General features: G+C 47.9%; 1 protein-coding gene across 4 annotated transcripts in view; it reads right to left on the bottom strand.

Annotated features, from left to right (window-relative positions):
- Positions 1-530: 530 nt before the first annotated feature.
- usp53a (ubiquitin specific peptidase 53a) overlaps positions 531-26,333 on the bottom strand; it is a 43,336-nt gene continuing 17,533 nt past the window's right edge. For all 4 annotated transcript variants that reach the window (XM_084691435.1, XM_084691432.1, XM_084691433.1 and 1 more), the window contains exons 3-16: positions 25,668-25,766; positions 25,350-25,484; positions 23,599-23,709; positions 22,279-22,361; positions 21,377-21,461; positions 21,129-21,275; positions 19,092-19,241; positions 16,795-16,963; positions 14,823-14,975; positions 13,103-13,246; positions 9,574-10,381; positions 8,472-8,539; positions 2,956-3,025; positions 531-2,724 (exon numbers count right to left, since the gene is read on the bottom strand). In XM_084691435.1, the coding sequence (XP_084547561.1) occupies positions 1,914-2,724; positions 2,956-3,025; positions 8,472-8,539; positions 9,574-10,381; positions 13,103-13,246; positions 14,823-14,975; positions 16,795-16,963; positions 19,092-19,241; positions 21,129-21,275; positions 21,377-21,461; positions 22,279-22,361; positions 23,599-23,709; positions 25,350-25,484; positions 25,668-25,766 (3,033 nt within the window). In that variant the 3' untranslated portion in view covers positions 531-1,913. The remainder of the gene's footprint in view (positions 2,725-2,955; positions 3,026-8,471; positions 8,540-9,573; positions 10,382-13,102; positions 13,247-14,822; positions 14,976-16,794; positions 16,964-19,091; positions 19,242-21,128; positions 21,276-21,376; positions 21,462-22,278; positions 22,362-23,598; positions 23,710-25,349; positions 25,485-25,667; positions 25,767-26,333) is intronic.

Below are 26,333 nucleotides of genomic sequence, written 5' to 3'. Positions count from 1 at the left end.
CTGCTGGAAAATTTTCAGTCTGGTCAAAGGCAAAGTTCATACCATTGGAATCAGCAACTGAGAGACAGGTTGGGTTTGTCTTTAAAAGAAGGCTGACCATCCTTTAAAACTGTTTGAGTTGCTATTTTGTTAATAAAAGCAATTGTAAATAATAGTACTCTTATTCATTTACAGTATAAATATGTTCTTATCATTGTTGCCATGCAGTCATATGTACAGCAGATGGTAGCAGAGTAATGTTGTTCCAATCCATCGACAGGGCTGGGCTAGTGTCAGTTTAGTGTTTATCAAAATTTGATAAAGCATGTCTCATTTATTCATAGTGAAATGTTAATGCCATCATTTCTGAATAAGGGCTGTTTTGTGATACATATGTTAAGTTAATGCTTTTGATAAAGACGTCCCCGACAAAAGAAGAGGTCAAGATGTTTGAACATTACTTTGGAAACAGAAAGCGATTTGATTTGACAGCGTAAAAAAATACCTTTGTGATGAATGCTATTAATCGTATACAAACAGATATACTTGGCTTTGTTATGGTTAAATTAAATTGTTTATTAAACACTTGTTAATCAATACAAATGAAATTATAAAAGAATTTCCAATTACATTTTGTACAAACCCATGGCTCCTATTCAAACTTGTGACATAGAAAAATAGAAAGGCACTGTGCATCAAATCTGGTGAGCGATATATATATATATGTATATATATATAAAACACGGAAATAAATCAAAAACATTAATTTACAGAATTAGTCGCCAAACTGAACGAAAAAGAACATGTAAATCTACACACCGCACGGCTGATCTCTGGGGTCCTGCTCCAACCCACCCTGCTGAGAAACCCCTCAAGCACATTAAGACACTCTTCAATCCTTTCAGACCATGACTGACTCTCACCGCTACACAAGCAGGTTTGTTAAGGAAGTCAAATTGTTCAAAGAAGCATTCGTCTGACTTACTGGAGAGATGTCAACTCCCTCACGTAAAAACCTTAAACCTCGGGTGCAAAGAATCGACACGAACAAAGGACAAAAGCTTATGAACTGGAAGGAGTGTGCAAGTAAAGGTTCTCCTAACATGGAATGAAAAGTCCTAACACAGTTAAGCGGGGGGGGGGGGGGCAAAAGGCAGCAAGGACGTGCGCCACAATGCTCTAAGACTGCCTCTTGAATTAGCCAACATCGAACACATTCACCCCCTCTTCACCTTGTGCCCTACCAGGAGCTAAGGGCGTCCATCTTAAAGTGCTGCTGCTATACATGTGACTATCATAACTATTTACAATCTACCAAAAACCCTTGTTCCTAAAAGTCATCAGGAGGGCACCTGCTCGAGGCTGAATGACCCTCTACGTTGTATCATCACATAAACATACAGCCGGCCTAGGAGGGCCGCCAGGACCGAGGGTGATTCAACAAAGTTCTACTAATATTCCATGGCTTACTTACATAGAAGTTAGGGATATTACATATAAGTGAACTTTTTAATCTCTTGAGGGGGAAGTGGCTTGTAGAGAGACATTCTTTAGCCAGCCAACCCTTGGGTCAACAGCTAGATGTTTCCTTGCTCAACAACATACTACCATCGAGGGTATGGTTCCTCTTTATTAGCTGTTTATTTTGGCTTTCTTCTGTGCATAATCAGCGCCATCTAGAGGCACAAACCTTTACTGCAGGGCAGAGTCACCAAGGACCCATCCCATTCTGAAGACACGCTACACTTTCATTCACTGCCTCGCTGAACAACGATGAACAATCTCTTTGGCGTCTGGATCTACGTTTTGCTGTCTGAAGAGCCATCTGTAGAAGCATTTCAACATCATCCCGGCAAGGCTGTCAGCACAGTCCATGAGGGAGACGAGTGGGTTTGGCTATTTACTGCTATTATTCCACCGGACCCGTTTTTCCATCAAAGATACCCATGTTCATCCAGTCCCTTCGAAGTGACGGGGTACCATTTGGCGGTGGGCTTGCTCGTGGAGTAAGTGGATTCGGCCCTCGCCTTGGGGAGCTCCGCGGGCTGGGCCGCGGGAACAGGGAGCCCGCCTTCGTCCGGGTCGCTCTCCCCGGACGAGGTGCGCTCCCCGCCTTTCGCGTCGGTCATCAGGTACAGAAGGGGTCTCTTGTGGTACTTGGCCCGGTATGTGTCCGTCATGCAGCTGTCCACTGAGAAGTAGGTGGTGGGAAGAGCCATTTCGTTGGGCGCGGGGGAGTCGGGATCGCCGTTGTCGTGGGGCCGGGGGCTGGGGTACCTCTCCTCGCTCTCGCTGGCCGACAGCTCGTTCCGGTCCTGGTCGGAGGAGCCCGACTTGGAGCTGGCGTCCGAGGAGTGTCTGTGCTCGGCGGGCGTCTCGATCCACCTGCGCAGGGGGAGGGTGGACGGGCTGCTTTTGGGCTGGTTCCGCGCGGGGCCGGGGCGGGGCGGAACATCCAGGCGGCGGGGGGCGAGGAAGCCCAGCTCCAGCTCGGAGGGCCGGGGGCCCGGGGTCTTGGTGGGCAGCGGCGGGGGGAGGTTGCGGGAGCGTGGCTGGGCTGGGAGGACGGGGTCGTCTTGTTCGGAGAAGGGTCCGGCCAGGTCGTCGGAGCTGTTCCACTCCGAGCTGCTGGTCTTGGCCAGGTAGGGGGGCGCGGGGCTCAGGGGGCTGCTGTCCACCTCCTGCTCCTCTTCCACGTCGTCTCTCCTCTCCAGCAACCCGGGGGTGTATCTGAAGGCTCTTGTCCTGCACCAGGGAGGGGACCCATCAATTTGCTTCCAAATAAGCAAACACTGTTTAGCCAAAACAGTCCAACATCTAATGCAGTTTCTATTTTTCATGATTTACATTTTATCATTTTACATTTAGTCATTTATAGATTTGCATATTGTATACTGATAAATAAAATATTGTATATATTTTCTCACATGCTGCCATTCATTTTAAAAAAAATATGGAAGGAATAGCATGTGTTACCTTTGTATATTTGGACTAGGCAACATGGGAATTCCATCTTGAAGGTCAGGAGATTTTCTTGGATGCTCGCCTGGAAGAGAAGGATGTGTGTGAGTAGGTTCACACACTTCACACTGCAAAAGAAGTCAATCATGTATCCATCTGACCTACCCTTGGTCAGTACTTCACTGTCTCTCACAGACACAGCTAGGGCTCTGAAGCACTCAAACTACAGCTGAAGGGCAGCACCATCATCTGCTGTGTGGCACTTTCCTGGTGCCTTTTTCAACTTTACTTGTCAAGACAGTTGGAGAGAGAGAGAGACAGAGAGAGAGAGAGAGAGAGAGCAGGGAGAAAGAGGGGAAGACGTGTAGGAAATTTCCCTGGCTAAGGGGCTCGCTCTTCCCCTTTGAGCCACCGGAGGGCGCCTCATCTGCTGAGCAGCTGTGTTTGAACATAGACTTCATGGGGAGGGCGACACTGTTTCCAACCCGGGGTCAAATAGGAATAGAGGAAATATCAAAGCAGAGAGGCCTGTCTCAGCCCGACAAGAGGATAGGGGCCCCTCTGAGGGACCTGGTTCCGGCCTAGACCCCAAATGTTAGCTAACGCAACATGAGTCGTACACATGTGGCTGGTCATGCCCTGAGTTACAGTCATGTGATGTGACGTGGTCGGGGGAGATGGCTGGGGATGGACCTGTGTGTCTGAGCTGCTGGAAGCTCAGGCAGAGGAGCTGCAACTGAGCTCAATAAACTCTGGACAGAGAGCCATCCAGTTCACCGGTCACGCAGAGGTGCGTGTGCGTGCTTAGCCATCATCTCGGGTCTCAATTCTATTAGGCTGCTCTTTTTCTGAGAGATTTGTGCTGCCTGAAAAGGTGGGCTTGCGTGCGGTTAGCGCAGGGTCAAAGGTGAGAACGTGGAAGAAGGCGTGGCACTGTGTGTGTGAGTGTGTGTGTGTGAGAGAGAGAACAAATGACAGACAGAGAAGGGAGAGAGTGAGTGGATTAGGTGCGTCTGTGATGGTCGACCCGTGGGCCTTTCTCTATCCCCCTCTCTCTCTCTCTTTTTTATTTCTCTCTCATGTGCTACCCGGGAGCATTAGTGTCTAAATCCCTTCTGCTGGCATGCAATTAGGCCTAGGGTCTGCCTCCAAGCTCTGCATCCCCCCCACCCCCGATGCACTGCAGCGTGTTTAAGCCACTAAGTCCTTGTGGCGATTCTCAGTCTGATGCTGTTGATTTGCGATGTTGGCAAGCAACGGTAACAATATCCATAGAAAAAAAAAAAAAAAGAAGCAAAGCAGGGATGCCGTTTGCAGGCCGGGCGACATTGCTCTTTAGCAAATCCCCTTTATGGTCATGTGGGCCGATGCCAAGAGAGAGCCCGGGGGGACAGGTCTGTTGTGTAACGACGTGTAAAAGCTGATGTGCTCTCAAGAGTCTCTCTCGTAAGCATTGTGAATCACAAGAGCCTCCTTTACGGGGCTGTGAGAAATCGGTGATGCGCCCAGACGGAGCTGGGCACTGGGGCTGCCTGGGTTTAACTGAGGTTTTCACCTATCTCGGGTGGGCTCCACAGTTAACAGTTAGCACAGCCAGTCCCCTCACTGCGTTAAAGGGCACATGAGATCATTTGGACAAACACGATACGGCAGTTGCGCACGCAGATTGTGGCTGGGACTGGAGAATGCTCCCTGGTGTGCTGCCCTTTCAGTCCTCCGCCAGGATCCGTATGAAGATGCTAGATTCACCGGACGTTAATCACGGAAATCACCCTCCAGTGGCTGGGATAACATTTGAGCTACGATACTGTCCTTGAGTCACACCCCCTTAAAACTTTTTTCTGGTAAATGTAGACAGCCAAAGAGAATTTGGACTGATCATGGTCATGAAACCAAATCAATGTCCACTTCCATCTCTGAATCTGGAAACTTTGAGACAGCCTGCAGTTCCAACGTGTTACACAAAGACCACAAATGAAAGATGATGGAAGCACATTTTGACAGCTCTTTGATGCAGCAAAATGAGACAACTTAACTCTTTTCAATTTCACGACTGTACGAGTCGAGATTTGTGGCACGCCATTTCTGCTTGATCTGCGGTCCTTAAAAACCTTAGCATCAATCATACTTTCATGCGCATTTTGTGCGATTCAATTATGAGACGAGAGAAAGTGAGTGCACTGCATAAATGTCAACCATTTGACAATTTTAAAAGCCATCTCTTGGTAGATGAGATCCCCCAAAAAGCTGCCATCTACATATAGCTCTTTTTACTGTGTGTCACCAGAAAGCACGTGGACTCTGACACAGTATGCCTGACACAAACAAATGAGAATGTGTGTGTGCGCAACACCAACCCTGAAACACTCAACATCCTTTTCACTTAGTGAGATTAAAATAATAAAATCGAGAAGAAGAAGAAAAAAAAAAAATCAGGCCAGTACCCAAGTTGTGATTTTAATTAACGTTCATTTCACAAAAGTCCTTAGGTGGGAAATGCCCATTAACCCCAACCTGAGAACATGTTGCTGAATATGAAAATATGATCAAGTGTTTTATCAGACCATGTCACTTAACATAATCCACCCACTCAATTTGGCTTATGTGAATGTTGACTCAACCCTGGTCTGGGAACCATTAAGCCAAACGATGTGATGTAAATGGGGCTTCATCCAAGGGCCTTAACACTACGGTTAGCACATCAGTCACTGGACTCGTTAAGTGCCGTCAACGATGTTTGAAGCCAGGTAATGTTTTCCGCTCCCAATGCCCTGAGTCAGAGACACACATGCACATCATATTGTGGCATAGGACTGAGACAGCGCATAACCACAATGGATATTAATATATTAATCTCTTCATCCTTTCATAAATACTAATAAAGAATTCAGAGTGTAGTGCATTCAATAGTATCTCTTTTCAGACACGTGTAGATAAAAAAAAAGGAGGATGAATGTGAATGTCTGAATAGGCAAACAGGGTGCTTTTAATCCCTCTTGAACACGGAAATGGCTTTGAATGAGCCTGGTTCGCCGCAGGGAGCCAGAGGCATTCTTTTCATCTCGACAGGCAGAGACAGTAGAGCCAAGGCACGCAGCGCACACACACACACACACACACCAAAAGGCACGCATTTGGACACACATGCCATACTTCAACACACTTTGATATACTTATTCAATCCAATTTTCTTCTTCTGCACAGAAACAAAAGCAGCATTATTTCACTGCGGTCGCACATACAACCCAGATTATTACAAGTTATGATATTATGTGAATGGCTACTTCTTTTCGACAGGGTCAGTTAGTGAGTGTGATGTTAGCAGATCACCCCGGCCAATGAAGAGACTGTCTCCACATTCTCCAGGCGAAAGTCTGGCAAACAGCGGGAGCCGATCAGAGTAAATCGAGCGAGCGTATGATTTGCTGCCCAGATAAAGACATTTGAGGTGGGGGACTTACAGCCACCCTGACCTTTTCCAGCGGTCAGCCAGACACAATGTCTCTCTAAGGTATCTGACAACACAGGTCCAAGCAGCAAGGATGCCACGCTGCCATTTACGTTAACATCTGGACAGCTCAACTAGACATATTTCATGTTTGTTTCTATGTGTCAAACAAACTAACAATGTTTACTAGACCCCTGGCCACAATGAGTCAAAATGGCCTTTGTCGTTTTGCTGTCTGATTTGAGCAGGTGATGCATCTGAGCAATGCAAGGTCTCAGATCTGTCTGCATAAGATATAATTACCACACTAGAGTCATGTTGCCATCAAACACATTTGCTGTAATTTGTCACTGCAGTATGATGTCGGGGAGTGGATATATCTCCAGAGCTCCAAAACAGTAATTGCATACAAAGTATCAAATATTAGGAAGTATGGAAATACATACATTTTTAGAAATCATGTATATTGTCAGAGCTACTAAACTCCAGTAAATATGTATATTATATGATATAACATATGTACAAAATAAATAAATCTGGTGCAATTCTAGAATTAAAAGTGAGTGACTGCTAGGGTTGGCCATTCCAGGAAATAAAATAATAAAGGGGATATCAAAAGGCAGAGCTGAAAAATACGGTGAAAACCACATCAATGCTTCAGAAGTGTTTGTTTCTCTGCCAGGGCCCGCTTCCACATGGACCGCTGGGCGTACGCAGGCTCTCACGGGCCAACACGGCACCGACATTAAAATCTACCCTTTTCCGCTTGAATTTGTCAGCTCACCAAACTCACGAAAAGACACCTTCGCTCTGATATAAACACAGTGGCCGTTTCACCCCATGCGAATGGCAATTATCGCAAATTAGCAGGAAAGATGACGTTCCTTTCACTGTCCTCGCTTTCACACTCTGCTTATCTGGTGCACATTTACTGCTTTAAAACACAGGATAAACTGGTCACAGAAAACATGCGCGAGCTCCGCAAAATAGCTTTTTTATTTTCGTGATCATGTGAATGCCACCTTCTGACAGGCCTGGTCGGGGCATTTTCTGCCTGTCTGGGCACAGCTGGGAGAGCACCGCCTGCTCGCTCATCATCCCTTCTTTGTGAGGATAAACAGCATGGATTCCAATTCGGGGAATTGCCGTTTGTTTTCAGTATTTATTTTTTGGGGATACCGTGTTCCCTCTTGCTACGATAGATCGTATGCTAGGCACGTGATGATGAGTGGAGAGTGTGAGGGGTGTCCGGCTGGTGAACCATTTGCTGCTATTCATGTAAACTAATCTCTCTATCCTGTCTTGAGGCTAAAAATAGCTGCTCTAGCTAGTTGCGGACCTGTCTTGTGTTCAGAGGGTTTGTACTTAAAGCCTTTAGTTCGACATGGGGACTTGTTTCTTGTTTTGTTTCGTGTGTTCTTTGACTGATGAAGCTGCTCACGAAAAACCTCCAGTAGTACATGAATTAATTTTTGTTAGTGCCGCAGACCTCATGCACACAGTATGTTCATAGCTCACTGCTGGACACATTACACTGGGCTCTGCAAAACAGCCATTAACTTTACTTCGGGAAAAAAAAGGTCAAGTTCAGTGAATGAGGAAGCAGCACATGTATTTCCATACTGCAGCCTTTTCATCCAGCACTGACCTTACCGCTCCTGATGAGAACATAAATCAGCTGCCCTCTTCATATCTGTGTACCTTATTACATGTCAAACTTCTGGGAGTTGTCAGGGAGAAGGGAACTTAACTGAGCTGAATAAAGCTTTATCTTTTGTGTTTCATTATGGCCCTGTCTGTGGCGCCAGAGGCAATTTTTTTGTGCTAGATTAAAAGCCTGAAATACCTCTTTTTACAGAATAATTTCCCCCCAAAATTTAGCAAATGAATTGTGATTTCAAATATTTAAAAACAAGAATATTTGCCCATTTTCATGATTTTTTGTGTGACTATGCAGTCACACAAAAATGGTTATGCAAATCTGCTTTTGGGACCAAAAGACCCTAAAGCCTAGAGTTTGTAGAGTCAAAATGCAGTTTTGCACAGTACACTGAGGGAAGACGGTGTTTTGGTATTGTCTTACCGTACGACAGTGAGGAGTGCAAGAGGTCTGCCTTTGAATCCTCCCTTCTCCGCTGAGGGTTTGGGTCCCTAAAAAACACACCTGTCAAATTACTCACTTCCACACTACGTGACAAAGTCATGCCTATGTATGTTTACACATCTTGGCATTCAGGCCTGAATGCTAGCAACCTTTTAAAGAGATTAAGTTGGATCTAAATAGGATGGCGTAAACGGGGAAATAAGCCCCCCTCCCACTCAACTCAACCACTTGATGTGATTCACTATAGTGTAATGGATACTAATCCATTACACCGTTTTGTCCCCTTTATTACATAAGTGGCCTGCGTCCATCTTTATTTTTATATCGTCGTCATGCATTAAGGAAACTCAACATTGTTAACTTGTAGATTGAGGCATTGCTTTACCATATCACATCATTTAGGAAGGATCGAAAAGAAACACAGAAACGGATGTGTTTTCCCCTTACATTTAGACATGCACGGCAAATAAACTTTTATCGAAATTTAAACTTTTCCTCTTAAACACTTAAAAAAAATATATATATATATATATTCAGATATCTTGTCCACATTAGTTTCCTGAAATAATCAATCATTTAAGTGTCGTCTACAAATATTAAACAATGTTTTGCATAATGCAAACTCGTCAGAACAGGGTCAACCATCGACTGACTGCCCCTTGGGAGGCAAACAGTTGTCAGCTACTTGAGATCGTTATCCTCCACAACTGGCACTTCCCTTCCAACAAATGACGACCTAGCACAATAACCTGGCCAGATCTGCTCTGTGTGCACTTATGTAAAAAAGCGCTCGCTATTGTTAGAAGAGATAGTTTTTGCTGTTTAATTATTCAGAAATGGCAGTGAGTTAGACATTCAGCCGGGTGATAACACACGAGACAAACGGGAATATTTGCTTCAGGTGTGGAATGATGCCTGTTCACTAAAGGTGAAAGGTGTTTGAAAACAGCAGAAAATCAGCCCTTTTTTTCACTGGAGTAAATATATCTTACATCCTCCAATTTCACGTCAAGTCCAAATATTAAGGGGGAAACAAAATAAACACATTCACAAGGGAAATTAACCAAGAGGTTTATTTTACCTTGTACGATACACATCAGTTGTGGTCTTCAGGTCTTTGGATGCTAGGTTCTCCACGACGGGAGAGTCCAGGTTTGCTGATCCGTTGCTCAACCGGTCGCTGCTCTCGTACCCCGACTCGGTCCGCTGGATCTTCCAGTTGTCGTTGCGCACCTTTAGGGTGGCCGTCCCCTTCGACCTGTCCTTGTCACCATGACCGCCGCGGCCCTCGGAGTCCAGCGAGCTGCGACTTCCTCCCGTCTCGTGCTTCAGCTCGTCCTCGTAGATGGTCATCAGGCTTTTAGGCTTCCGCTCGTCCCGCCCGTCGCCGCCGCCCCAGGTCCTGTCCTGGTCACGCTCTCTCTCCTGGGACAGCGCCCTCTCCTGGCCGGAAGGTCTCCGCCGGGGACTGTGCTGCCGCCGTTCCTGGCCGCCCCCGCCGCCGATCACGCTGTCCACATTGAGCGCTTCGCGCATGGGCTTCCACGGCCGGCTGGGCCGGCTGCGGCTGGCCTCTCCGTTCCCCTGGCGCACCCGAGAGTCCTGGCTGCTGTCCGTGTCGTAGCCGTTGGATGGCTGGTCGAGCCTCCGGCCGTAGTGACCCCCACCACCACCCCCACCACCGGGAGCCGTGGAGGGGAGTACCTGCACCCTAGAGCTGGAGTGGGAGCGGGGGGGTTCGTAGGAGGACCTGCCCCCTATGTGGGGGGTTCTCTCGGTCCTGGAGGGGCCTTTGCCTTGGCTGCTGAACATGCGGGTCTCCAGGTACTGTCTGAAACCGTTCTCCGGTGGGGAGGCAGAGCGGGAGTAGGTTCGATCTGGGACTGGGTCTGGAAGACGAAAAGGAAGAGGAAACTGAAGTGTGTTGTTTGCGAGAAACCCAAAATTCCCATTATTTCCCCAAACGTGGGCAATATGATTCTTTGGAGTAACGCATGAACTATGCTTGAATGTTGCTCCATACAAAAAAAGGCTAGGCAATGTCCCCCCAAAACTGTGCGTACACAGAAGGGAGGCGACCCCATAGGAACACCACATGTTCAACCAAGGCTGATGAGGAGATAGGGAGCGCCTTAATGCTCCACACAACCTTTCCAGATGGCAAGGGAAAGTCACTTTTTCCTGCAGGCCGATGCCAATTCTGACATTGTATTCTGGCTAGCTTTCCCACTGGCTCCGAAACACCAAATGCCTGTGTTGAATGTCACGTTGCCAAGGGCATCAACTTCGGACTTTCTATGCTACCCTAAGACAGCAGGGGGTGGGGTGAAAGGTGCAGCGGAGTGGGGGGGGGGGGGTGGGGGGGGGGGGGTGGGGGGGGGGGGGTTCTGTGGGACGTCTGCAGAGAAGGTGTTAATAATGGTCGGCGGGAGACTGCATGTAAGCCTCCACGATGGCGACACTGAGGGCAGTGACCTCGCGCGTTACCGCCGTCGGTGTTGTTATTAACGATGGAAAGTGTGTGTGTGTGTGTGTGTGTCACTCTCAAGGGCACCGTGAGTCATGCTGGACACTTGAAAAATATTGCTCAACACCTCCACTGGATCCTGGTACAGTTTTTGTTACCAAGCTGAGACATAAGACCTGGTGACATTTGGACCATGTCTTAACTTTCTATACACTTTCTATACATTTGTCGGCTTTATATAGTGTGTTCCGGTGTGTCACGACAACATCCAGAAGTGATACAGATAACATGCTGACATCCTGTCATACATAAATGACATACGTCAAACAAAGAGACTAAATCCATGTCCAAAAACTTGTTGGATCAAAGTCAGATCCAGTCACATGGCAAAATGTGATGATAAAGTTATAATGATGATGATGATAATAATGGTGATGAACACCGCTGTAATTACCAATGTAAAAGTATAAGACTTAACCCAAATAACCTTTCAATTTATGGCTAGTTCTGCATTACTATGTGAGTATGCACTATTGGAGAATAAAGTTTGATACAAGAAGTATGCAAGGTGCCACATGAGACCCATGTAAAAGGCAGTGTCTGGCTGACATCCCCATACAGATACCATCATGATCTACAGTGAGGTTACGCTCTCAGGTTAGGAGGATAAATGATGGGAGCCCCCATGAATGTTACCTCTCCTCAGAGATGAAGTTGCTATGGAGATGGATTCTGCTGACCGTGTGAGTTAAATCACTTCAATCTCTTGGCCCATATCTCGAGATGCTCTCACACGGCGCATCACACCACGGAGCCTGATTTTGTGCGCTTGCTTGAGGATCTGCAGCCAGTGTGAGATGTATGTGTGCTGTCTTACATTGATGCACGATTTTCAGTCATTTAGCAGATGCTCTTATCCAGAGCGACTTACAGCAAGTACAGGGACATTCCCCCCCGAGACATGTAGGATGAAGTGCCTTGCCCAAGGACACAACGTCATTTTGCACGGCCGGGAATTGAACCAGCAACCTTCTGATCACTAGCCCAATTCCCTTACCGCTCAGCCACTTGACTCCCTGACTAAGTCTTTCAATATGACCTAAAGTACTTTGGAAAGAGTTTTCTTCCCTGAGTGGTTCCCAGCTCCAAGGTGTACATTTTTGTGCTGGCCGGTGCATGGGCAATTCTAGGCTAGATTTATACCACTTACATTAACTGGAGTGTCACCTCCAGCCTAGCTATCCATCACTGGGGGATGACGCTAGCCTCTGTTAGCCGACTGCATTCAATCATAATAGGACGTGAGCCTGGTGCTAACAGGACTGCTGGTTGTGGGAGTCCATTTCGAATCTGGTCCTTCTCAATAGGTCCTTTAATCTCTAAATATTGACACATCTTGATGGAATGACAGATCTGGAGGTGTGGAGCCAGAGCTGCAAGTTGTCAGAGCGTGGCCTCTATTGCCCAGGCAGACTGCAGCCAGCGACCACCACCACAGTAGTGGACAGTCTGATTTGATCCCATATCCAATCCTTCACTGTAAGCAGTTTATGGGGTAAGACTGACTGATTGCAGCCAGGACTCTACAATGAACACCAAATTGCAGCAGTGGGATAGTTGTGTTATGTTGTGTCACACAGAGAGGGACGCCGCTGTGTCCGTTGATGAGGGCGAGAGATGGAGGCGAGCAAGAACAGACGTCAGCGTTTAATCCCCGTTCACCATGGATTACGTAAAGGCCGGTCGACTGGGAAGCTGGAGCCTTTTTGCCCCGGTGAAGCCGAGTGGAGTTTCTTTCCCCTCTCAAGTGTGTGCGTATGCGTAAGCAGGGTTGCGCGCGGAGGCCGCCGGCAAAGGGTCAAGCGTTGAACGTTGGCGTTCTGCAGCCTTTCGCGTGCTTGTGTTTGCGGGTCTATAGATTTCTTTCACATATGCGGTGCACGTCGAGTGCTGTCGTCCAATTATTCAGTCCTTTGCTTTTCTCTTTCCCTCCTCTCTCTGTCCTCCGCCCTCTCTCGCTCCTCTCTCCATTTCTCTCCCTCTGTCCTTCCCGCCCTCTGTGTCAGGCCACATGCCTGGATCTCTCTCCCTGCATCGGTGCGAATGTGTGCCAACAGCGTGCGTGTTCAGCGACATGCCTTACCGCGGTACCGAGGGTCTGGTCTCCTCTGGCCCCGGTCTGCCTCTCTCCTGGACGGCTGCATCCCCCGGAGCTCCCCTGCTTTCTGGGCAACCTCCTTGGAGATGTCCCTGATACGACCCTTGGGATCACCAGGGCCCATCTTCACTGCAGAGACAAGGGGAGAAGGCATGCACCACTGCAGTTATTAATCAAGACAGCGCTGGCCCCAGTGAGTGACATTACTGGTAGGGTTGGTGTCAAGGGGGGACTGTTCCAGCCTGGTGCTGAGCCAGCACGGCAGGATGCCAACTGCCCTCGAAACGCCACCGCAGACATTTAACCTGGCCGTTCGGACAACGTGAAGAGCCCTTAAACCACCAAATACCTGATCGATGGCGCCCCTCGTCAGAGCTTTTAGTCCTCGCTTGGGATTCCCAACCCCCCACCCCCACCCCCCCCATTCCCCAAACCTCCTTCCCCACAAACCCGACCTTCGCTTCCTCAAAAGCCTCCTCCCTCTGCCCTCGGAGGCACGGCACAGTGCTGAGTGTGTGAGCGGGGACGGGGGGGGGGACGGGGACTTTGGGCCAGATCGATGTGCTGATGTATACGGCTGCTCTTTTCTCCTGCAGCGGGGGGAAAGTGTGCGACGCTGCAGCCAATCCTGGCCCCTGGCTTACGCCTTAGCTCTGCAGAACCCTCTCCCAGTCAGAGGACGGAGCAAATACGCTACTGTACTGCGGGGGTAAGGGATGGGGTTCGGTATAGGTGGGACTTTTACATTAGGAACCTGGCAATGACTCTACCGGGTGTCAAGAGCTTGTCAGGGAAGCGCGTCGCAAAAAACAAATGACGGCGTGACGCAATCCGCAATCCCCCCTTTTTTCACCGTGATGCACGCTCTCTGTCCACAAACGGGCACACATTCTCTCACCTCGCTGACTACCAATTCCCCCAAGGTGGAGACAGAATTGAAATCAATGAGAATACAATTAGGTCTAATAGGAAAAACGGTGACAGTTCATTGCCCACACGGAAAAGTTATCCCCTGAACTCATTGGTTTTCCCACACATTTCCCCACTCCCGTTTGCTCTTCAGTCTAAGCGCTCCAGAGTAGATTTTATGTCTCAAAAACTCAAGGCACCCAGTAACATTTTCCAGCGCTCGGAGACAGAAAACATATCAAACGAATTTGAGCTTCTGGCTGTAACTTGCACTGACAACCAAGAGTACAGGAAACAAGGGCAGACATAGCATAATACTGGATAATAACAAAGGAATGTGCAATAACAACACAAGGAGTCACGACCCCCACCATCTGCACCCCCACCATGCCTCTCGCTTTTCTCCCCTCCCTCGTTCCCACAGTCCTTCCCTCACATTGTCTTTGATAGCCTCACTAATGGTCTCTTCCCTCTCTCTCTCTCTGTTTTGATTGTAAATATTGACCTAATACTCTTAACTGCACATCTGCAGATGTATCTAGGCTGTCCATCTCTCTCTGGAGTTATACCTGAAAAGGGCTTGCAAACTGTCCACTCTTAATTCTCTCTATACTCTGCGGACCCTTCCAGAACTGCACTCTACTTCTCTCTACTCTCCAAACCCCGCAATCCCTTTTAGTCCAAACAAATCCCGACTCTCCCCTTCTCAAGTAACTCATAACTAGTGTGAAGTCTTTCCCTCTCTCTATTCATCTCCCCCGGTTTCGCTCCTTTCTCCTCCTCCTCAAACTCCTACCTGGTCCTCTCCCCCCGCTGGTCTGGCCGCTGCTCCTGCTGAAGGTGGAAGGGGTCTGGGAGGTATTTCTGAAGCTGCCCTGGCCCAGGAGTGAGTTGAGGTTATCCTTGGTGAGGTCCAGCTTCCTGGGGACTGGGCTTGGTGAGTCTGGTCCTGGGTGGTGGAGAAACAGCAGAGGTGGAGGGTTAGAGTTTGGACACAGTCTCTCAACGGTCGTGAGGTGTGGAGCCATGTGTACGAGCTGTGGTGGAGCTCTCGCACATACAACAGTAGCACAGTCAACTTCCAGTGAACTCAAATCACCCAGAGTTTTTGTTGGGATGACACACCGTTTCTACAATTCTTTGACACATCCAAAAACTGACAGAATTAAATGAAAAAAAATCGGAAACCAAACTGAAACATGGACAGTAAATACACGGCAATGCATAATGCAAGTCAGACTTACGGAAACGGAGACAACAAAAGCCAAAATCAACGAGACGTATTTCTCCACTTTTTATGGCTCATCCAAGCCTGACTAACGCTTCCCCACTACTGACAGTCAGCAAGCTGGTCCTGTCACCGTGACGGCCTGGGGCAGGGCCAGATCAGGGAGTTTGGTCATTACGGGGGGGATAAAGCCCTCCCCTCCCAAACGGATCCAGAGGTTTTTAATCCACAGCACAAACGCTCAGCTGTTGTCATCAACAACTTCATGCAGTTGCCAACAGTCGTGAATATTATGGTATGCTGTAATAGGTTACAACCCCCAAAAACGTCTTCCCTATTAGGCCTTCTGTTGATGTCACATGGGTTTCGATGTGAAACAGCGATGGCTGGCAAATACATGTCGGCAGTTGACAGGATCCAGGAAGTAAAGTGTTGCCACTAAGTAACTCAATGAAGGGACATTGCTTGTATTCACGTGTCTTCTAGAAAAATCTGTAGCATACAATGTGGTAGGAGGTTCAAACCGCTGTCGACCAATGGGGTTTCAGTAGCAAACAGAATGACGGAGCGTTCAAACCCCAGTCATCCGTGTGGTTCATCTCAGTCCCTACGATGAGGAGTTCAAAACCCCGGTCCTGGAAAACCTTGGTGGTATTACTTCCAACCGGCTAGTGTTTCAGAACCACTCTTAAGAGGACTTATTTTAAGACTTTCATATATACTGTACTGCAGCAACTTAAATTTAGCCGTCCCTTGTTAAGCATGACCTGAAGGAGAGATTAATAACAAGGGCTGTGGTTCTCATGGATTGGTTTCAGTGAAGGGGGACTGGGGTGCTGTTTGGGGGGGGTTGACAAGGCTGTTTTGATCGTTCCTCTTTGGGGTGGATGGCCAGTCCTAGATCCATTCGACGCAATAAGACGCACACCCAGACTGAGAATGTTTGTCATTGATTGATGTTCAGGCTAAATCATTTATAGCTCATTAGATATAAACTGTGGTCTAACGACAAACAATCTGAGTAAAATTGTTTTGTTTTTTTGTAAAGAGTGAAGTGAAAAGGTTATTCAAGCTCTGCTTTCCCCCAATCAGAGTGCAAAAGCCTCATTTCATCTTGTGTGACATAATGGGACTGTGTTTCCAACAGAGCTGACATGATGATAACGACCCTACAGTATAGACTATAATGATAATGAGCAATTTCACAGTGTAAAAGCCCGAGGCTGCCATTACTGGGAGTCACATTCCATTGAAACCCCCCCCCCTCCCCAAGGGCAAACAGGTCAAACATGCACAAGAGACATGTTGAAATTAGAACCATCGAGAATGTATTTGATAACCAAAAGGTTGAGACCGCTTTGTTGGATTGAACCAATAGGCTATGTTTGTGTGTTCTGAGCATGATTTTAAACCGGGAAGTTAAATTTCTGTCTTATCGTGTCCAGAAAATACACTATGCCTTGGTGTTAAAACAGCACCTGAGGGGAGGGGGGGGGACGGGACGAACAAACCGAGAGAGAGTTGTTACACACAACCGCACCTGGGAAATCTCCGTTGAGAGGAGACTTGTGGTGAGAGGGGATGTTGTTTTGGCGTGAGACGTCTTCTGCTGAAATAGCCATGCCGTCAGGGTTGGAGTAGAAGAGGAGGAGGGGCTGGAAGTGACCTTTGATGCATTTGGAGACCACCTCCTTCCACCTGGACCCAATCTATGGGGGACACAGGAGAGACGCCAGGGTCAATACGCATGCATATTCATGGAGACACTTTCAGATGGGATTAAGGCACACAAATAGACGGACTGGCATTTTCCCAATTGTACAGGAAAATCGGACTCGCGCACACACTCGCGTGCACACTAACACACACACACCCACACCTTACTGGAATTGGTAGGATTTCCCATTTGGCTTATTATACAAAGAGCCAACTTCTTTTGCCAAAAACATCAATATCAATTCTGACTCCAAGCTGTAATGTATTCGTTGTCGTGAGCTCAAATGTCAATCCCAGGACCTCGATCCGCAACCATTGGTTGTTTTTCCTCCGATTCTAAGCTATATCTTCAGTTTAGGAAATCTCTGAATGGAACGTTCTAAGACATACAGTTGGAAGACAGTACAGAGAACTGCTGAACAGGACGGCACACACCAAGTGGATGGGACACACTTTGCACAAAAGTCACACGACACCAAACCGAACAGGAGGGATGTCGTCTTTTGTGTCGGATCGGGGGGGGGGCTGTCGGTCTGCGAGGCAGTCGTGTCCCGCGGTCGCTAGGCTGCTAGTTTAGGTGCGTGCTTCTCCACACACGCCACACAGGCAGGCTGGAGGCTGAACAGATGCCAGTGTGCTCCCCTTAATTAACCAAATGAGGAAAGGGGAGAGAGAGAGGAGGGAGGCAGAAGGTATGGGGGGGGGGGGCTAGACCAGAGAGACGGAGGGACTGAGACTGAGGAGAGAGATAGAGAGCAGAGAGGGGCTTACAGGAATCATCGAGGAGCGATAAAGAAAAGGAGAGGTGGGGGGGGGGGGGGGAGTGGAGGGTGAGACACCGCAGTAAACGAACAGAAAGGAAGTCCAAAAGAAGGCAATGAAGTGGAAGAGGGAGGAGAGAGAGAGCGAGCGAGCGAGAGACACAGGAGAGGCAAAGCAGAAGAGTAATCTCCTGGAGTGGCCCACAGTGCCACATTGCTCACATGTGCAGAAAACAAAGCCCGAGTTCTAGGGAAGTTAACCCAGGTTTTATTGAAATTCGCCTCATATCCCTATACAGCATGTACCGTCTGAACCCTCCCTCTGCACTTCCACTGCATGCTTTAGATTCAAAGCCCAAATATTTAGACGCATGCTACCAAAGTGGAAGGGAAAGGGCAAAATCAACCATTTTTATTGCTAATAAAGCCAGACCTGTAAAACAGTTGATGAAAAAGTGTCCAGTAATGGAGATGAATGTAGACTTTTCTATTTGTTGGAACTTGGCAGTGGATTGAGAGAGGGACACCCGGGTGTTTGGATGAGGTGTGTGTGTGTGTGTGTGTGTGTGGAGGGGGGCTGGCAGGCTTGGGGTGATGTAGCCCCCCCCATCCATGGAAGGAAGTGCACACACAGCACAAGCTGCTGATGGATTGACATAGAGCCAGCCGGACGCTGCAGTCCAGGAAGAAATGGACCCGGTAGACACACGCACGCACGCACACGCACTCACACAAGACAAACAACAGAGGAGGTACACTACAGACACACACACGCAGACCCATCCTTTTTAAGGCCCAGAAACACAGAGTCTTCTAGTGTCCAGAGAACCAACAGTGAGCGCGAGCAGCGCGGTAGCAGCAGGAGGAAGAGGTGCTGGAGCCGGGAGGGGGGGGCAGCAACAGACAGTCCCACCCCACAGAAGGCTCACCAACCCCGGGCTGGTGAAGGGCGATCGATGGGGCCTCTTATTGGACGATAACGAGAGTGGTGATGGAGATAAAAGATGGAACACTGGCGCTTCCCCCTGCCCCTCGCTCGCAAGGGGCACTCCCAACTTATCAGCCCAGACAAGCACGTCCGCGCAGGGGGAGGGGGGGGGGGGGCTTTGAGTCATGGAGCAGGGGAAAGGAGGGGGGCACTGGGGAGTACTGTGGACTGCATAGATCGTATACAGGGGCAGACTCTGGCGTCCTGTTAAGTGGGATGCACGTGGATACTTGTGGACGAGAGCTGGCTTGCAAATTTCGATTCCTGCCCATGTGGCACCGGTATTGGCATACACATGCAAAACGTGTGAGGGTCTGTGTATCTGTATATCTGTATGTGTAGAAATGTGAGTATGTGTGTGTGTGTCCTTGCCTCTTTCACTGTGGCGTCGTCAAAGAAGACCCATTTGGAGGACTTGGTGTGGAAGGCGAAGGCACAGTAGTGACGGCTGGAGTAGCATATCATCCCAACCAGCTGTAGCTCACCCTTCTTAGCATGCTCGTCTGTCACCCGGTAGAAGAGCTGATGGAACACACACACACACACACACGATACACCCACAAGACACGCAGACACACATGCACAATACACACATCATTATTCAACTGCACATATAAAATGACACAGTGATTGATATCGATGGGCCGACGATATCAGGAAGTCCATCTGCTTATGGATTCAACTGGTTCGGGAATGAAGCACACATTGATCCACTGATCATCACCTGATCGACCTGCCATCTGGGATGGGTTCAATCAGAGCTGTCACTGCAGTGTTTACAACTTCTCTGTAGCCCACACACACACACTTCTGTATTGGACAGACACAAAAGAATTCTACTGTCTGGCTTTGATCCATGATCCATGTATCCATCTATGCCATGTAACCATATCTGACCCTGGGAACAGTGGCAGGGACTCGAATGGAATACTATGCTTGAAACATAACACCATCTGTCCATCCCCATACATGCAGCCTCTGCACGGAAAGTTCACATGTCACATCCCGCAACCCTAACACCTCGACCTTTATCACAGTACAAAGCTTTCCTCGAAGACGTCCTACAGAGTTGAGAATAGACCTCTCTACTGGGCCTGGGAGAGGGGAGTTGTTGAGAAAGCACTTGTTTCTCCCCGGTCTGCGTTTCCTGAATGGCCGGTTCTGTCTGGAAATCTGACACAATAGATTCCTGCGCTGGGGGAGGCTTTCTCCAACACCCAACAGTCACATGATGAGTAGGCATGAATCAAGGCCTTTGTGCTGCTTTGTGGGGTACTGGGTAATCCTGGGCTGGAATGTTTCTTGGAACACTGGAGAGAGGGGGGGAAGAGGAGTCCGGGGGAAGTGAAGTTTTTCAAAGAGAGATCTTGCATAATGTGTCAGGCGACGGCCACGTGAGAGCTGGCCCGGGTTCTGTGTTGGCGTGCGTCTGTGTTGGCGTGCGTCTGTGTTGATCACCGCTGATCATCCCATTTACCGAGTGGTGTCTGTACAAATGGCCTGTTGGCAATCGGCAAGATTTAAAAGGCACTTGGAAACGGACGTAAATACCGCAGGCCGCTCTGTCAAACCCAAACCCACGTCTGTTAGTCAAGTATAACACGGGCGCGCTGCAGTCCAGGGTGATGGAGGGAGCTTCTCATGCGCGCATACACACACACGCACTCTCGCTCCCCCCCCCCCCCCCCCCCAAACACCACACACACACACTTACACACACACTCGCACTCCCTTCACAGAGCGGGGGCTTGACACATGTTGACCTCATCCAGTGTGGGTTCTTTGATCAGCTTTGTGGGCCAACTGGGCAGTGGGCAGCTTACGCAACGGCCCCGACTTACGCAGGGATAAAGCCCCACTTTATTCTCACATATGCTTCATAGCACCAAAATAAACTGACCCCAGCACGGCAGCTGTGAAGCCCTCAGATAAACAAACAAACAAACAAGCACCAACAACTCAGTAAGCAAAGCAAACAATCCCAGAAAAAAATCGGATCGAATTTCTTCTTTTTGGGGGGATTTAAAGGTTCTAAATTTGGGGCCAAAGCAGCCATTTTGTTCCTGTGCAATCAGCGCCTTTGCCATTTTAATCAGACCTAATCTGATGAATACAAGCTGACAAGATTATCGTGAGTCTTTGAATAACTTATTCTAATCTTATAAGGAAAGGTCGTGCCACATCTGACATTTTATCTTTAAAGTTCTCTGACATGTTCTGGACAAATGCACTGGTGATAATACCGATGTCCCCTAATGTTCCTATCAACAATCCATTCAGAACAGTCTTAAAAAAAAAAACAATAATATCTCTTGATGGAGCTAAACTAACTAATGTCGAGTCCATTGGTATCATAAACGACCAAAAGGGTCCGTTATTTAGGTTATATTGTATTGTGGCCATCCTTACCCCCGACAGGTTGAGGTGAGATCCTAGCGAGCGGATCACGTCCTCTGTCAGATCAGACTGGTCCGAGTCCCAAACAAAGCCAATAGTGATGATCTCCGGAGAGTTCATCAGCACACGGCGAATTTTGATCCTCTGGCCACAGTTACTCTAGCGGCAGAGAGAGAGGAGAACACAGATCACTTCTGGTGTTCCCCTAAACAACAACAACGTCCTGTTCAAATTGATCAGGCAGCAGGGTCGCTACCTACCGGACAGTTGCGAAGGTCCCCAATGGTGCTGGCTGCTTGCAGGAGCTCCCCAAATGACTCGTCCCTCCTCTGAAACATCTGCTGGCTGAGAGACAACAAGAGGACTAATAAAGTTAGGACAGGCTGAAGACGAACAAGGCTATAAAGAGATGTGTGATACATGGATTTTGTAGTTCCTTTTTCAAATGACTAAACTTGCAAGCTCGGGTCTGTGATCCAAAGCAATTATGTAAAACTATTTGACATGAATTGACTTTCTCTTTGGTTGTTCTGTGTCTAGGGAGACAAGGGCCAAACAAATGTAGGTAGAGGGGTTCGTCAGTGTGCGTCTTAGCAACAAGCGACACTGCTTTCAATACAAAACGTTTTATTTATCACATCAAAATAATCCCCACAGGGGGAAGAAGGAAGCCATGATTGTCTCCAAAGAAAACAGTAAAAGCCGTGCTTCTCTAACAAGAGATCATAGGGTGGCAACTGTTCCTACACTAGTGTTCTTAACAAGTGTTAACAACACGACAAGATGTATACCCACTGGCAGCTTGCCTGTCCCCTTGCCCCCTGTGTGAATGACCAAACAAACAAAAAGCACTGTACGGCATATAGACACAAACAGAAATAACCTGACACTAAACGAGAGGATGATTAACATTTGCATCAAACACAGAACAGTCAACGTCAACGAATGACACAAACGCAGAATCAATCAGCTCTAATGAGCAACACCTTTAGGGAGACAGGAACATCCACGAGAGAGAACACCTACATGTATCAGTTTTACATTGCAGATTTTGAACATTATACAATGAGGGTGTATGGGCAAAAAAACAAAACACATGAAGAAAAGACTCGGTTTCAACATTCCATTGCCAAACAGGAAAAAGGAAGTCCAAGTTGTTTACCAGAGGGCGGTGGTGGAGACGTAGTGCACCAGCTCAGTGAAGGGCAAGGGGTCAGATGACGCCCCACAGCTCCGACAAACCGACTGCAGGAGAGGAGGGAGACACAGGGACGCACATGAGGCACCACTTAGCTGCTGCCAAACGCTAAATTATCAAATCAGCATGTCAGTTTGCGACGGAAGGAGCTGGATATCCGTTTAAAATAAGTACTTAGGGCGTTTTGTGTAAACTGGTGAAGAGAGTGGAGGGAGCAATTAAGTGTGTGGTGTACAATTAAGCAAGTCTGTGCATGTACCTCTTTAATTATAATGATATTGCATTTGATGCTGTTAAGTGTTTCTACAGAATCTTTCCATCACAAGGCCCAAACGAAATGTTGAAGTCAACCATCTCTTAGACATGCACTTTCCCTGTTCTGTAGAGCCTAGAAACACAACTGTTTCAGGAGTGGCTAAGCTTCTGTTTCTCTTGAGCATATAAGCCTATATACTGTACCCCAACTCAACAGGCCAGTGCCATAACAGTAGCAAGACATATCTTTTGATCCAGGCTACCACCGGACCAGAAAAAGCTCCCAGCCAGCTTGTGTGTCTGAGCTCTGACACGAACCCTGGACCCAGTTTGGCTGTGCATGCTTTAGTCTAACTGAGGAGGTCACCATCGTAGCCTGAGGGCGTGTCCGCTGTGGAGATGGCGGTGGTGAGGGAAAGGGTATCAGGGATGGGACATCAGAGGACAGAAAGGAGGGGGGGGGGGGGGGGTTAGAGTGGGCAGGGAGGGGTAGGGTTGTTTACGCGTGTCCGCGATCTATCTTGCACCGCAGGAATCAGAAGTGAAACACCCTCTATATTCCGGAGGAGTAACCTAATCTTCGAGGATGACGGATTGGATGGCTGCTATCTCAGACAGTGATCCATGTGCCTGTGTTGCAGGGTCTGTCCGTCGGTGTGTGTGTGCTGCACTCGTGTGTGTTTGTGTGTTTTGTGTGTAATAAAATATGGGTATGCTTCGCTACTGTCTATAATCCCCCAAATGTGTTATTTGGGTGTCTGGCTTGAAAAGCAGCTGCTGAAAGTAGGACCCATTTTTACACACATTTAAGCATTTCCAATTTCCCAATACACCTGCAGTACAAAGGCTTAAAAACGTTATATTTGCAAGAGCAGCTCCTCCTTCCACTGTATGCCTGTACCACGTGATATCCAAAGCCACCCCCCATATTGAAATGAATGCGGCACATCAACAGGAAGACAACAGTACTTAAGTGTTCGACCCCAGGGAACCTGAATACGAGTCGTTTCAAGGACGCCGTCGTCGTACCTGCTCATACAGCGTCATGGCAAACTTCTGGTGAGTGATGCAGGACTTGGAGGTGCAGGCGTCAGGCTCCCCAGGCACGATGTGCAGGTGGATCCTCTCCAGAATGTTCTCCTGTGAGAGTGGAGGTAAGGGTGGAGAAACGAACACGGCTCAGCGTTTTGCTGTGAGGCCGCCGGGGCGAGAACTGGCAAATCCACCCCCGGTGGAGTCAAACGGTTAAGAGTTTGACAGAGAGTGAGAGACTGGCGTGCGTGTTGACTCGAGGACCTTCAGAAAAACAGACTTTTTTTTATTATTTTTTTTACTCCTGTTGCTATGGAATCCCAGTGGGTTTAAAACGTTCATGTTGTTTTTAGACCAGCAGTAAGAAAGAAGTCATAGTTTGTCATTCAGCTAAAATGTGTTCATGAACGAGTCCACAGCATTTTGCTGCCTTTGCATTATAGTGTGCTGGCATCTAAATCCAAGATTCATGATGGATTTTAAATGTAACAATTCCCTTATGAAATCCATAGCAATTTAAATATGCAGGCAGATAAGAGCTATTCAATGAATACTGCTATTTAAATCAAAAGAGTCGTCTCCCAGTTACAACCACACCTGGGTCAAATAGACCTGTCAAGTAGGTCATATTGTTAACAGCATTCTTTTTTTTTTTCTTTTTTTTGTCAGGCTACAAAGTACAAGATCAAAACAACACAGGTTGTTTTGACGGGGACGTGATCCTTCAGCTCCCCGCTGAGTACACTGCTCTGTGCTCGGTTGCTTGACTGTCATGACTTATTCATTCAGGCTAGCGCTCCAGTCGGAGATCCAGTCAGCAGGAGTTAGAGGTAAACGCACGTGTGGGTGGGCTGCTCGCTTGCACACAGAGCGCAATGACTGCAGCCTGGCTATTGGTTTATCCGCTCTGAACCGTAGCTCTCTCTCTCTCTCTCTCTGCCTCCTATTAAAGAGACCCATCATTCTATGTGCTGTATACATGAGTCATCTAAAGTGAATGACCCATGCGTTGCAAGATCTGCTGCACTAAACACAAAATGATAATAATGTCTCTGCTGTTTGGATTTACAGCAATTTCAGTGCAGTCACTGACTCAACAAAGGTAGGCCAAGCACAAAGTGTTCCCTGGCTTCTCAAGATGAAAGAAACTCTGCTAAATGTAAGTGTAACTCGCAAATTAACTGTAAAAAAAAAAAAAAAACGTTTGCTAAGAGAGCGTTAAGCGCTTTGAGTACGTGAAAACCTTTTTCCCAGATTTTTTTTTGTGGCAGAAAATAAAATAAAAAAAGAACCACATGAAGAAGCGTTACATCACGACAGCAAGTTCGGTGGGATAATGCTTTTGGAAGTACGCCAAAACAATTGGACTAGCTGTGGTCCTCAATGACTCAGAGGATGCATGAAACCCACTTAAAAGCACTTACATAGAGAAACCCCTCCAGTGACGAAACGGAAGCGATGCCCAGTTCTGCGGCTGGCGCTTACGTAACCGGCCACCGTGACATTTAGAAGCAGTGTGTGGAGGGGTGGATGGGAGGTCCTCTCAGACTGTGCCCTTGCCAAACGGTTGGTTACACTACATTGCCTTTTCTGTGCCTCAGTGCACCCTCGCAAACACACACACATTCCACTGCATCCTCGTGTCAACTCTCCCCGGAGTGCACGCCCCCCAGAAGTCCAGACCTCCCCCCCCCTCTCAACTGGATCCTAGGGTTACCCCGGAGAGCCCGGTTGCCACGCAAACTCACAAAGCATTCGGCGGCGTCGTCCATGAAGCCCAGCTGAAAGCGATGCTCGTCCTTAAAGGTCTCTGCCAGGGCGTGACGCAGGTTGTCTGAGGGCAGCGCACGCTCCCTGCTGTGCTGGAACTGGGAGAAGATGCCCTGTGGAGGGAATGTGTTTGTTTGTTTTTTTACCTAAGAAAATGACTTTGACACCCTCTGAACTCCATACCCTTCTGTCTGTATGGCTGTAATCAAATTATTTGGAGAACAATAACTCGAGGGATACACGTGTCAACATAAATTCATTACGCTCTCGTCCAGAATAATGCAAATAGATTGTACCTTTAGTGCACAGAAAATGCAGTTTGCAGAGTCTCCGAGACAGGAGTGAGTAGGAAGTTGTCTCAAACTTCGCCTGAAGATATCCAGCTGCCATAATACCTGGGAATAGGCATGCAAAATACTCAGAACAGATGGATCCCACCCTAAAACTCGGATATCTCTGGCCCAAGTGCACCTAACTGTACTTACACAGATATCCCTTTGCGGAAATTATTAAGACATTTGGTGAATCAGAGCATCATCAGTCAGTCAGATTGACCACCAACAAAGGGGGTTAGAATCCCAAATACAGTACAGTATCTTGTAAGATACAATAAACGTAGCTACATGACGGGTGTCCTTTCTTGTCTGGTGTTTAGGGGAAGAAGGGATTATTTGAGGACAGGGAGAGGGAAGGAGGGCAGAGAAGGACATCCTCTCCTCCGAAAACAAAGCCCTGGGTAGAGAACGCCTTCCCCCAGCTCAGCCACATCACAGCCCTGGAGACTGACCTCACTGCGGGCTACTCAAACCAACCTACCCCTCTAGTCTGTTGACTTCCCTCCAAACTGGCTGGAACCTACAGATGAATTTAGAGAATGACTAAGCTTTGAACATTTATTTTTGGGTTTTTGGGCCAGTGTAACTTGTTCTCCAGACCAGTCTAGTGTAGAGGGGTTGTTCTAT

The sequence above is a fragment of the Hypomesus nipponensis genome, chromosome 25 (assembly GCF_054491055.1).
Source record: "Hypomesus nipponensis isolate SF chromosome 25, ASM5449105v1, whole genome shotgun sequence".
In the NCBI taxonomy this organism is placed as follows: Eukaryota; Metazoa; Chordata; class Actinopteri; order Osmeriformes; family Osmeridae; genus Hypomesus; species Hypomesus nipponensis.
The sequence above is the reverse complement of the archived record's forward strand: the minus strand, read 5'-3'. Positions and strand labels throughout refer to the sequence as shown.